Raw genomic sequence first — 11510 nt, forward strand, 5'->3', positions numbered from 1 at the left:
TCCAGAAGGTCTGTGCAGCCAAGAACTGAGCTATGGATTCAATCCATAGCTCAGTTCTGCAAGACCTCAGCAGCCGAGCACCAAGCTATGGATTCAATCCATAGTTCGGTACTCAACTGCTTACACCTTCTGGAAAGGCCTGACTGCAAAATGCAGGCCCGAATGCAGCTGCAGAAGTTTGGCCCCAGAAGAAGTGGATTGGCTAGGTGGGGCTGTCAGTGCCAGAGGTGAGGTAAGGCTTACCACAAAAATAAGACCTGGTGCCTCTTTTGGAGGCAAAAAAAAAGACCTGGTCTTATTTCAGGGAAACACGGTAGCTTGGCAAAGCTTCTACCATGTCTGATTTTAGTTCCCTATCTTGTCTCAAGCCCTGCCTCTTTCTTCTTGTCTTGCTTTCTTTACATCATGGATGCCCTACATCCTGATTTTTCTCCCTCACATCTTGTTTGGCTTGTCCTTCCTCTTCCTCCTTGCCAGCATCATTTCCAAAAGTCCCAACCAGTTACTTGTCTTCATTCCTACTACTGCTGCTGCTGCTCTTCATAGCAGCCCTAATTTCAGGTCCTCCTCCCCTGCTTTGTTGTCACACTCTCCATCCTGCCACTTTCTTACTAACTCCCACAAGCCTTGTCATGCTGTGGTACTTCTTCGCCCAGTCTCACCATCTTTGGTGCACAGTTCTTGACAGGAATAACTAATGGCATGAACAAATTTATGTACCTAGAAATCGTATTGTGCTTAAAAGAAGGTATGCTCAGCATGCAGACAAAATGCAGTCCGCTGGGTGGCTCAACATAACCCAGCAGCTTCACCCTCAGGGCCACAGTTTCTCTACAGACATCCTCCTGCTTTTCTGCAGGTGTGGACCATGTTGCCTTAAAATGGGAAATAATCTTTATCTCAGATGAGGAGCTGTTCAGGATAAAAAAAAAATTCCTCAAAAAAAATTCAGTAAAGTTCCAGAAGCATTGTTAAAGGCAATGTAAAATGAAGCTACTGCTGAAGGGGAACAAGCTAAACCCTCTCTATTCAATTTTATGACTTTCTCAAAGTATTTTCATACAGATAGCAAAAGAGCTCCCATTGCTATCAGCGGAGGGTCTCGAAGAACCACACTGTCAGACAGAAGGGGCCCTTCTGAGGAGGGGGTGCTTCAAGGAAGGACGACTTGTAACAAAACTATTTTACTATAGGCTTGTTAGTGGAAAATAGCTATACTGCTAGATATCATCACAAATCATCATTTCTAGTTGTGATGCACTGATGCCCTTAAAGTTAAGTGAAAAGGATAGTGGAGGTTTAATTCACTTTTTTTTCTTTGTGAATGTTTTTAGATTTACAATAACCTGAGACATCCAGATGATAATGAGTGGAATCATGTTTCCATGTGCATTGTAAATGGTGGTGGAATACGGTCACCCATTGATGAACGAGCCAATAATGGTATGTGTAATTTATTTCAAGTTCTCTTTGTTGTATGCCAATATTTAAATTTGGACTTGTATACACTCTATTCAACTACTGTCATGCTTTTTTAAAAAAATTGCCAGGCTGTGAAGCTTTAGCTCTTGACCTTATCCTGTTTGAATATCCCATATTTAGTTTGGGTGAACATGCTGTCCAAAGCTACCATGATTATTGTCTGATGATGTAAATTAACGAATATCCCTCTTTTGCATCTTCCTTTACGTAGAAAAATTCCCCTTATAATATCTTTTCTGAGAGCTGAGATTCCTTTTGCGTGATGGTTTTTCTAGTCCTTGGATCTTGCTCCTATCTCCCAAGGTCATTCCTATAATACCATTAAAGATAAGGACTAGTCTAAGGTCTGGCAGGCAATCTGATTGTGGGATAAGATTTGAACTCAGCTGTCTTCAACTTAACCAATACCACAATGCCTTAAAAAGGAACAAAATTGTGCATAATATGACTTATTGCTGTATAACAGTGTTGTGTTCTACTCAGGCATTATTACCTTGGAGGAACTGACATCAGTATTGCCATTTGGAGGAACGTTCGACTTGCTGCAGATCAAAGGTTCTGCTCTAAAACAAGCATTTGAGCACAGCGTTCACCGACACGGGCAAGGAACGGGTGAATTGCTACAGGTCTCAGGTTAACTATCTTCATCGATTGCCAGCACAAAGTGCAAAAGTCTTTAAAAAAAAGTCTTTATTTACATTTCGTGTTAAAAACACACACCATACACCAAGGGTGTCAAACTCAATTTCATTGAGGGCCACATCAGCATTGCAGTTGCCCTTAGGGGGCCGGGTGGGTATGGCCAGGGTGGGCGTGGCCTACTGGGTGGGCATGGCCAGCTCTACATCATTCACATCAAGGGTGCCTATGGGGGCCTGGGCAGGAGTGGGACAGATCTGAGGGTCTCTGGCAGAAGGAGGGTCTCTGGGCCAGGGCCAAGGCAGCGGGGGCCGTTTCCTCACTGTTTCCAGGACGGCTTCGTGGGCCACATGAAACCACTTCATGGGCGGGATCCGGCCCCCGGGCCTTGTGTTTGACATGTCTGCCATACACCAACAAAGACAAAAATCATTTACAATATACAGAAAACGAAGAAATCAAAAAATTGGAAACCATTTAAAAAAACCAAATTATATCTACTTCTAAGCTAACAATTATATTCCACTCACTAAATCTCTTATAACTATCCAACTCCAAAGCTTATTCATTAGCAAAAACTTTTTTTTATTTAATTTTTGACCAACCTCCAAGCCAACCTCATATCTTTAATCTTTTATCCATCCAAATATACCATTTATTCCATGATAGAAATGCTGGTGTCTCTTCTTTACCCTTCAACTTCTTGGTCAATGTGTCTGCTTCTGCACAATCAAATATTCTCCTAATTATAGCTTCATCCGGCGGGGTATGATTTGCCTTCCAAAATTGAGCATACCCCATCCTTGCCGCCGTTAAGATATATAAAACCAAATACCATATTCCCCTCTTAATATTTCCAGGCCTGAAGCCAAGCAGATACATCTCTGGTTTAAGATCAACTAAACACCCTGTAATTTCCTTTATCTATTTTTGGATCCTCATCCAATATCTAACCACTTCCGGACATGTCCACCATAAGTGATAATACGTGCCAATCCCTTTACCACACTTCCAACAATCAGCCAACAATCCAGGGAACATTTTGGAAAGTCTAGCCAGAGGGAAATGCCATCTATAAAGCATTTTGTATATGTTCTCCTTATATAATGTGGAAACCACCAGCCTCATATTAATCCACCAAATCTCTTCCCATTTCTCAAGTGGAAGTGCATAACCAAAATTCTTCCCGCAGGCAATCATCGCGTCTTTTACCACCTCCTCCCCTACTACCCTGATTAGCAACAATTTATAGCACTTAGATATCATCCCTTTCTCCGGACCCAGCAGAATCTTATCTAATTCCTGCAGATTCAGATAAATACCCCCCTTCCTTCCTTATCCTTCTTATACCTTGACTGAATCTGCAGGTAAGCCCACCACTCCAATTGAAACCCTTGCTGAGCCAGATCTTGTCGCGTTTTGAGTTCTCTCCTGCTATCTAAAAGTTCTTTGTAAGTTGGTCTTCTTCCCTTCTTGAGTAGGGTCAGATGGGTCAAGGCTTCCAAGGTTGATAACCAACACGGAATTTGCACATAGTACTTGGCCCTTATCTTATCCCAATTCCAAATCAGTATATCCCTTATGTAATGACGAGTAAACTGTTTGCTTGGAGGAGTACCTTCCTGCCAAAGAGCAGCATGCCATCCTTGCAACAAATCGAATCCTTCCAAACTCAACAATTGATTATTCCTTAAACTTATCTATTCCTTGCCACAAACTAAAAGGGCAGCCTGATAATAAAGTTCCCAATTCAGCAGGCCAAGGCCCCCTCTTTCCTTAATTTCTTGCATCATTTTTTTCCAATCCTGGGCCGTTTCCCCTGCCATACGAATCTAGAAACTACCCCCTCTAACTCTTTTTAAAATTTCATTGAAAGTTTAACTGGTGCTGTCTGGAAAAGAAAATTCCATTTCGGCAAAATATAAGATTTCACTGTGGCTACCTTCCTAATAATGACAATTGTATCCTAACCCATTCTCCCAAGTCCATTTTTGTTTGTATCAGTAATTTAGAATAATTATCCTCCCTAATACTTGAACATCTTCCCGTCAACCAAGTTCCTAAATATTTCACCTTCTTCACAATTTTAAACCCAGTAATGTCCTCTAACATCTGTTTACTTCTATTCGAAAGATTTTTTGTTAATATATTCATCTTATCTTTATTTACTTGTAAACTGGCCACATTTCCAAATTCCTCAATCCTTTTTAGTAATTCCGTGCTGGATTCCAGAGGGTTTTCCAAAACAAAAACCATATCATCTGCAAATGCCTGCAGTTTATAAATTTGGTCTCTTATCTGAAGCCCGGTAATCTCCTCATCTTTCCTTATTATTCTCAATAGGGGTTCTAAGGTTAAAATAAATAAAAGTGGGGAGAGTGGACAACCCGCCTAGTGCCCTTACAGATATCAAATTTGTCAGTTAAATTTCCATTTATCAACATTCTCGCTTCCTGCTTAGTATAGATTGCTTTAATCATATTACAGAATTTGGCCCCAAACTCCATATGTTCCAACTGACACATTAGGAAATCCCAATTTACCCTATCGAATGCTTTTTGAGCATTGATAAATATTAAAGCTAATTGTTTATCTGGTCGGCTTTCATAATACTCCAGAACATTTAATATAATTCTGAGATTATCCTTTATTTGTCTAGTGGGGAGGAACCCATTCTGGTCTGTATGTATGAATTGGTTTAAGTAAATTTTTAATCTATCAGCAATTATTGTCGCAAATATTTTATAATCTGAATTAAGAAGGGATATTGGCCTATAATTTTTAATATGCTTCAAAGGGGAATCATCCTTAGGGATCAAACTAATATTTGCCTCCAATCAAGTTTGCGGGGCTATAGCCTTATCCAAAATTTCATTAAATAGATCTTTCATATGTTTTCCAAGCACTTCCACTAATACCTCATACAATTCTGCAGGAATTCCGTCAGTGCCTGGGGTTTTTTGAAATTTCTGTTGTCTTACTGCTTTTTCAATTTCTGCTATTGTTATCTCCTGATCTAAGGCCTCTTTCTCATTAGGAAGTAACTTAGGAAGGTCTGACTCCATCAGGTATTGTTTAATCTTCTCCTCAGGAACCTTTTCTTTCTGATATAATTCTGTAAAAAACTCAGTCGCTATCTTTTCGTTCCCTTCTTTATCCCCTATCAGTGTCCCTCTCTTATCCTCTAACTGATCAATTCTTCTACTTCCCTTCTCTTTCCTTATTCTATAGCTAAGCCAACTCCCTGGCTTATTGGCATATTCAAAATAGTTCTGCCTCGCCACCCTAATTTGACGTGCTATTTTCTCTTGATCCACAAGGTTGAGTTTATGCCTCCAAAAATCCACCTGCTCCTTCCCATACACTTTCTGTGGGTTTACCTGAAGAGCCTTCTCTGCCTTAGTAGGTTGCTCAGCAATTTCCCTCCTACTTTCCTCCTCCTTCCTACATTTAACTGCCATCTGTTTTAATATCAAGCCTCTCAGATAAGCTTTAGCCATGTCCCAAACTATTCGTAGGGGCATCCCTTCCATCCTATTTTCTAAAAAAAACAGGCTCATCTCTTGTTTAACTTTTTGTACAAAAACCGTATCCTTTAGAGCCTCCAGGTTCATCATCCATCTACTCCTCACTCTACTCCCCCTTATCAATGTAATAGCCACCGGGTTGTGATCCGCCCATTCGTTCATTGAAATCATGGCATCTTTCGCATAAGATATCAGCCCATCCAACAACCATACCATATCCAACCTAGACCATGAGTTATGCCTGGGGGAATAGTAGGTATAACGTTGAGAGGCCGGGTTAATCTCATGCCATATATCCCTAAGCCAAATTCTTCGCACATATCCCTAAATACTTTGGGCAAGACCCTCCTATCTTTTCCGTTTTTATTCTTCAAACCAACCCTCCCTCTTTTGTAATCCTTAGCCCTATCTACCACCACATTAAAGTCCCCCAAGAGACACATCTGCTCATACTCCAGGTCTAATATTTTCCGATATATTTTCTGGAAAAAGTCTCCCTGATTATTATTGGGTGCATATATGCCTACCAGTAACACCTTGCTTCCCACCATTTCTATCTCCAGCATCAGGCTTCTCCCCTCCGGGTCCGCCCATAACTCTTTAGGACACAAATACTCCTTAACATACATTGCTACACCTTTCTTTTTCTCCTCAGCAGACACTACAAATAATTTCCCTAGTTTAGGATAATTCAACAGATTAGTTTGGCATTTCTTAATATGAGTTTCCTGAAGGCATAATACAACAGCTCCACATTTCCTTAATCTAGTTAAGATATTTTTTCTCTTAACAGGAGCATTGAGACCATTAACATTGAGTGTCAGAAAATTCACCCCTTGACACATCCTTACTTACGCGGGGCCTTAGATTTGGTAGTCTGTCTAGTTACCCTCTTGTATTCTTCTCCCTTTCCCTCTCTCCCTCTGACTTCTACTCTCCACTTCTCCATCACTCTCCTGATCACTAGTCCCGCAAAAAAAATTATAGAAATCTTGTGTGTTTCGTAGACTCTCAATCTTTATCTTTCAGTCTTCCCACATCACCAGGAGCCCCTCTGGAAGCAGCCATTTATATGCCACACCTTTTTTCCTCAATTGCGAAGTAACAAATTGATAGCGTTGACGTTGCTCTCGGACCCTTCTTGGTAGTTGCTTAAGAATTGTAACTGGACGGCCATTATACTGAATTGGTTGGTCTCTGGCTCTATAGAGCACTTCATCTCTAAGCACCTTTTTGGTAAACCTAACGTGCACTTCCCTAGGGAGGCTGTATTGCCTGGCATAATTGGTATAAACTCGAAAGGCCTCATCAATATCGCACCGAACCTCTTTTTTCTCTTTCCCCACCAGGTCTGCGATCATTTCTCCTACCACTTCTTCCAACTGTTCTTCTCTGTCTTCTGTCACATTTTGGAACCGCAAAAAAGGGCTGCTTTCTCCATCTCCAGGTACACCATATCATCTTCTAGCTTCTTGGATGCTTGCGTGCACCTGTGCTCCCATTTCTCCATCTGCTTCTTTATATTCTCAGAGTCCTTTTCTACTGTTTTTATTCGCTCTTCATGCGTATTCAGGGTCACCTGGACTACACCCAATTTTCCTTTAATTTCCTTCATCTCCCCTCTCATGTCCCCCAACTCAGCCCTCAGGCTGTCGAAATTCCTCTCCATTATGTCCTGCATATTTTGTAGCATCGTATAAATCCCTTGAATTGTAGCAGATTTTTCTGTCACCGATAGGCTCTCCATCGACTTCTTAACCCCTGGTGGCGTCGTAACTGGAGAGGCCGCTGCTGTCAAGGCGGGGGCCTTCTTTAAGGTTTTAGTTGACGTCGTCGTTAAAGACATTTCAGTTTGTCCCAGGAGGTTTCTCCACACTACTGTACACCACAGGTTAACTCCTTCCCCTATACTTTATCACAAACTTGTCAGGACCAACACCTAAACTACCAATAACCCCGTACTTGCTTCTAATAAGTCTTCTGCCAGAACTTATCTAAACCCGTTCTGTAAATAAATTTCACTTCTGCTCTTTAGGTAGAAAAAAAAAGAAAAAGTCACATCAATATCCGTCAGTTTAAAGCAGGATTTCTATAAGTCTGTAAATCAGTACGCTAGCTTTTTCAGGGGAGAAGAAGCTTTCACCAATCATGTCATATTCGTAAACAAGTCCATTTAAGCCTCTAATCAGCATTCAGATCCACGGCAGCAGAAAACAAAAGGGGTAACAAAAAAAATTGTTGCCAAAACCACCCCCGATAACTGGCTGCTGCTCCTTTCACTTCTGCTTAGTGGCCCGCTAAGTGAGTCTTTAAACTCACTTCCACTCTTTCTCGTTTCCCTGCTTCATCTCAAACTGCCGAGTCATTGGCTTTGGGGCTGCTAAACCGCGGCCCTCTTTCAAGCCTCCGGATCCTCGGGGTGCTTTCTTTTTTCCAGCGAGGTGGTCGCACCACACCTCGCCTCCGAAGATGCCCCCTCCGCTTCTCCCAGCCTCTCCGGGGCTGGAAATGGCAGAATATCGCCACAGGAGGCCTGAAAAACAACAAGAGGCTCGGCCGTCTATCGCCTCCCCTCCCAAGGCAGCGCCATCTTCCCGGAAGTCCCCAAAAGTCTTTTTTTTATATCAAGCATTAACAGTTCATTTTCTGTTGCTCAAAAACCCTGGGGAGAATGATTTATCTCCAGCATGGGCATCGTTCTAGAGGTTTGTGTGTCACTAAGGAGACAGGTGACAGGAAATAAGAATCTGCCTCAGACTTCCTGCTTAAATAGAATTGGATGTAAACAAACACAAAATACTGGAGGCCCCAGTACTCACCTTTCCCTCCGTTACTGCAGAACTGTTAGGGAGAGAGATGGGAAAAAAGGCACATAAGTTTCAAAGAAATTATGCCAGACCTCTCACTCTTTGGTTGGGATTTTCATAGGGATGTGAATCAGAGTAAGCTGAAGTCCAGATCCCAGGGGAGGCCAGGTGTAATTCAGCACAGATATTCACCTAGCCTTGGTAGAAGACATGAGAATCAATCCAAGCCATACAGTTGTGGTCTACTTTAAACTCCTGTCCTAATTTATTTCCCTAGAGCTGCATTGTGCCATAAAAGCAGTATTGCTGCAGCCACATCATAAACAAAATGTTTCACTAATTAAATGCTAGGATGAAGAGAAAAATGATTGTGAATGGCAGGTCAGTTCTTAGCGTTACACCATTTTTGAATTGGAGGTGGACAAATGAGAAATATTTATTCATTCACCCCTTTATTTACTTAACTAAGGCCCACTTAACAATAGTAATCCATGGCAAAACAGCACTTCTACTATCGATGCACTCTTTTGTGGTAAATTCTTATAAAGAGGAATTAGTCACTCCTGGTTTAAAAACTTTTTCAAAAAGAAAAATTACGCTGAAAAATTATATTATTATTTTTCTATTTTGGTACGGCAATTTTCCATTTTGTAATTCTGCAGAAATATATTTTACTTCCTGCCCTAATTTCCATAAGCAGTAAAGCTAGAAATGCACATGCATATTAGATTGTAGGCACTCCTGGCATGGTTTAAAAGAAAAGTGTGGGGGGGCGGGGAGGAAAAGAAAATTGGAGGAGGGGAATTTCCTGTAACCATCACCATCATCTTCTATACCAATCTGGAACGGATACAAAGTGGTACCTTAGGATGAATTAAAAATAACTTCTCCCTTTCTGCTAGAAGTCTTTTGTAAGCAGGCTGGCATCCATGGTACTGTGAATCTGATTTTACTATTTGTCTATTCCCAAAAGCCATGAATAGCACAACCATTTATTAATATTTTTAGAGATACAAACAAGAGATTTGCAAGAGATGGTACCTAAAACACTTCTGACTTGTGTTTCTTAATAGGCATAAAAGTGGTGTATGATCTCTCCCAAAAGCCAGGAAACAGGGTGGTCAGCTTAAACGTTCTTTGCACAAAGTGCAGAGTGCCAACCTATGTTCCGCTTGAGATGGAAAAGACCTACAAAGTGCTTTTACCTTCTTTCCTTGCTACTGGTGGCGATGGATATCACATGCTAAAGGGAGATTCAAGTAACCACAGTAGCGGTAAGTATTAGCCTTTCTGGTGATTAGCAGATGGCAATGTACTTAGAATGACTTAAGTATGCAAGTACTGGAATTCATATCCCTGAAAAGAATCCACACGACATAACTAAGGACAATATTGCTATCATACTACAATTTCTATGTACCCCTTTTCAAACTGCAGCAGGAAATATTTAATTCAGTTTGATTTGGGCTATTATGCAAGAGGGAAAGTAGAAGTGCCAGTGGCATCACCCTTTCCCTGTAAAGCAAGATTTGAGATAAAAATACATAACTTGATCAAAGTGTCATCTTTGACCAAAACCCGTGGTAGTGTAGTGGTTAGAATGCAGTACTCCCTTTACGCAGTGTGACCTGACCTCTATTTGTTATAAGAATAATGTAATAAGGATTCTAGTCTTTGAAGACTGTCCTAGGAGTATTCTATCATAGTAGAAGGCAAGATGTAAGATTATTGTATTGTACTAAGACAAGGAATTTTAACAGATTTCATTGTTTGAAATCTATTTTACACAGATCATTTATAGGCAGTTCATAATTGGATAATGTGGAATAACTAAGTTATTTAAATAATATGTTTTAAACAGGTGATCTTGATATTTCCATTGTTGGTGACTACATCAAAAGAATGGAAAAGGTTTTTCCGGCAGTTGAAGGTCGTATGACGTTTTTGGATGGGACTTTATTCCAAGCACAACTTTTTTGACCTGGGGATTATGCATTTCACTTTTATTTTTCATTCTTTAATTTCAACCTTATTTCAGACACTTTGGACTTCAGCTGCTCAACACTTAGTTCCTGCAGACTTTCAGAAGCCAGCATGTAAATTCTTAATTGCTCTTGGAGTAGCTGGAATCCTTTGAGGTTTACTACATACAATATGTATATGATTTATTTATATAATGTGTATACATGTAGCATCTTTGATTTTTAAAAGCAATTTAAGTCATCCCCAAAAGCAAATGATTATTCTCTGGGGGACATCCATTTGCATCTGAATAACAGTACAAAGCATGGCTGGAGAATTCCAGTGAAGTTACTCATGAAAAGTGGCCGGTGACAGTAAATGGTGTTATGCAACAATTTCTGTAAAATCTGTTTAATAAAAAGAGCATTCTTTCATTTTTGGTTCTGTACATGATCTTCAGTTAATGCAAAAGTCTTTATGAACAAAGTCTGAATAATCTTTCAAAGTTACGTTCTGCATTTTTTCTCAGCGAAAATTATTCAGAAGAATAAATAATGGAATTTTCCTGAGATTCAATAAACAATAGGCTTTAATCAATCTTTCTTGAGTAAAAGTTTTTGTTTTCCGAAATAAAGGTTAATTATATGTACAAACAAATATACAAGACTAAACAAATAACCTAGTCATTAAATTAGCACACAGCAGTCAACGGAGTTAATTCAGTATCTTGACCTGTATGTGATCTTGATAACATTAAGGAACCATTCTTTTCAAACTGTGAAAAATAATGGGGGAGGAGGGGAGAGAAAATATGACAGCCAGTGAAAAGACCACCACTAATTAGTACAATAAATATAAGTAATAATGGTATAGTGGTACCTTGGTATTCAGCTGCTTTGAAACTCATCGAATTTAGTACTCTACGTGTTCTGACATGAAATTTTTTTCCTGGGACTTATCGTTTATTTGGTACTCACTGCACAAGCTAAAATTTGATGATGTCAGCTGCCTTGTGACTCACATTATTCCTTATGGAAAAAATCTTTTTGGTACTCATCATGCCTTCTGGAACCAATTAACAATGAGTACCGAG

General features: G+C 40.1%; 1 protein-coding gene across 1 annotated transcript in view; it reads left to right on the plus strand.

The window, feature by feature from the left end:
- Positions 1–11168, plus strand: part of LOC308668635 (snake venom 5'-nucleotidase-like) — a 42962-nt gene extending 31794 nt beyond the window's left edge. The window contains exons 6-9 of the mRNA XM_081328667.1: positions 1335–1443; positions 1966–2115; positions 9529–9729; positions 10317–11168. Coding sequence (XP_081184793.1) covers positions 1335–1443; positions 1966–2115; positions 9529–9729; positions 10317–10435 — 579 coding nt within the window. The 3' untranslated portion in view covers positions 10436–11168. The remainder of the gene's footprint in view (positions 1–1334; positions 1444–1965; positions 2116–9528; positions 9730–10316) is intronic.
- The last annotated feature ends 342 nt before the right edge of the window (positions 11169–11510 follow it).

This window comes from Vipera berus (assembly GCF_964194415.1).
Source record: "Vipera berus genome assembly, chromosome: 1".
Classification (NCBI taxonomy): domain Eukaryota; kingdom Metazoa; phylum Chordata; class Lepidosauria; order Squamata; family Viperidae; genus Vipera; species Vipera berus.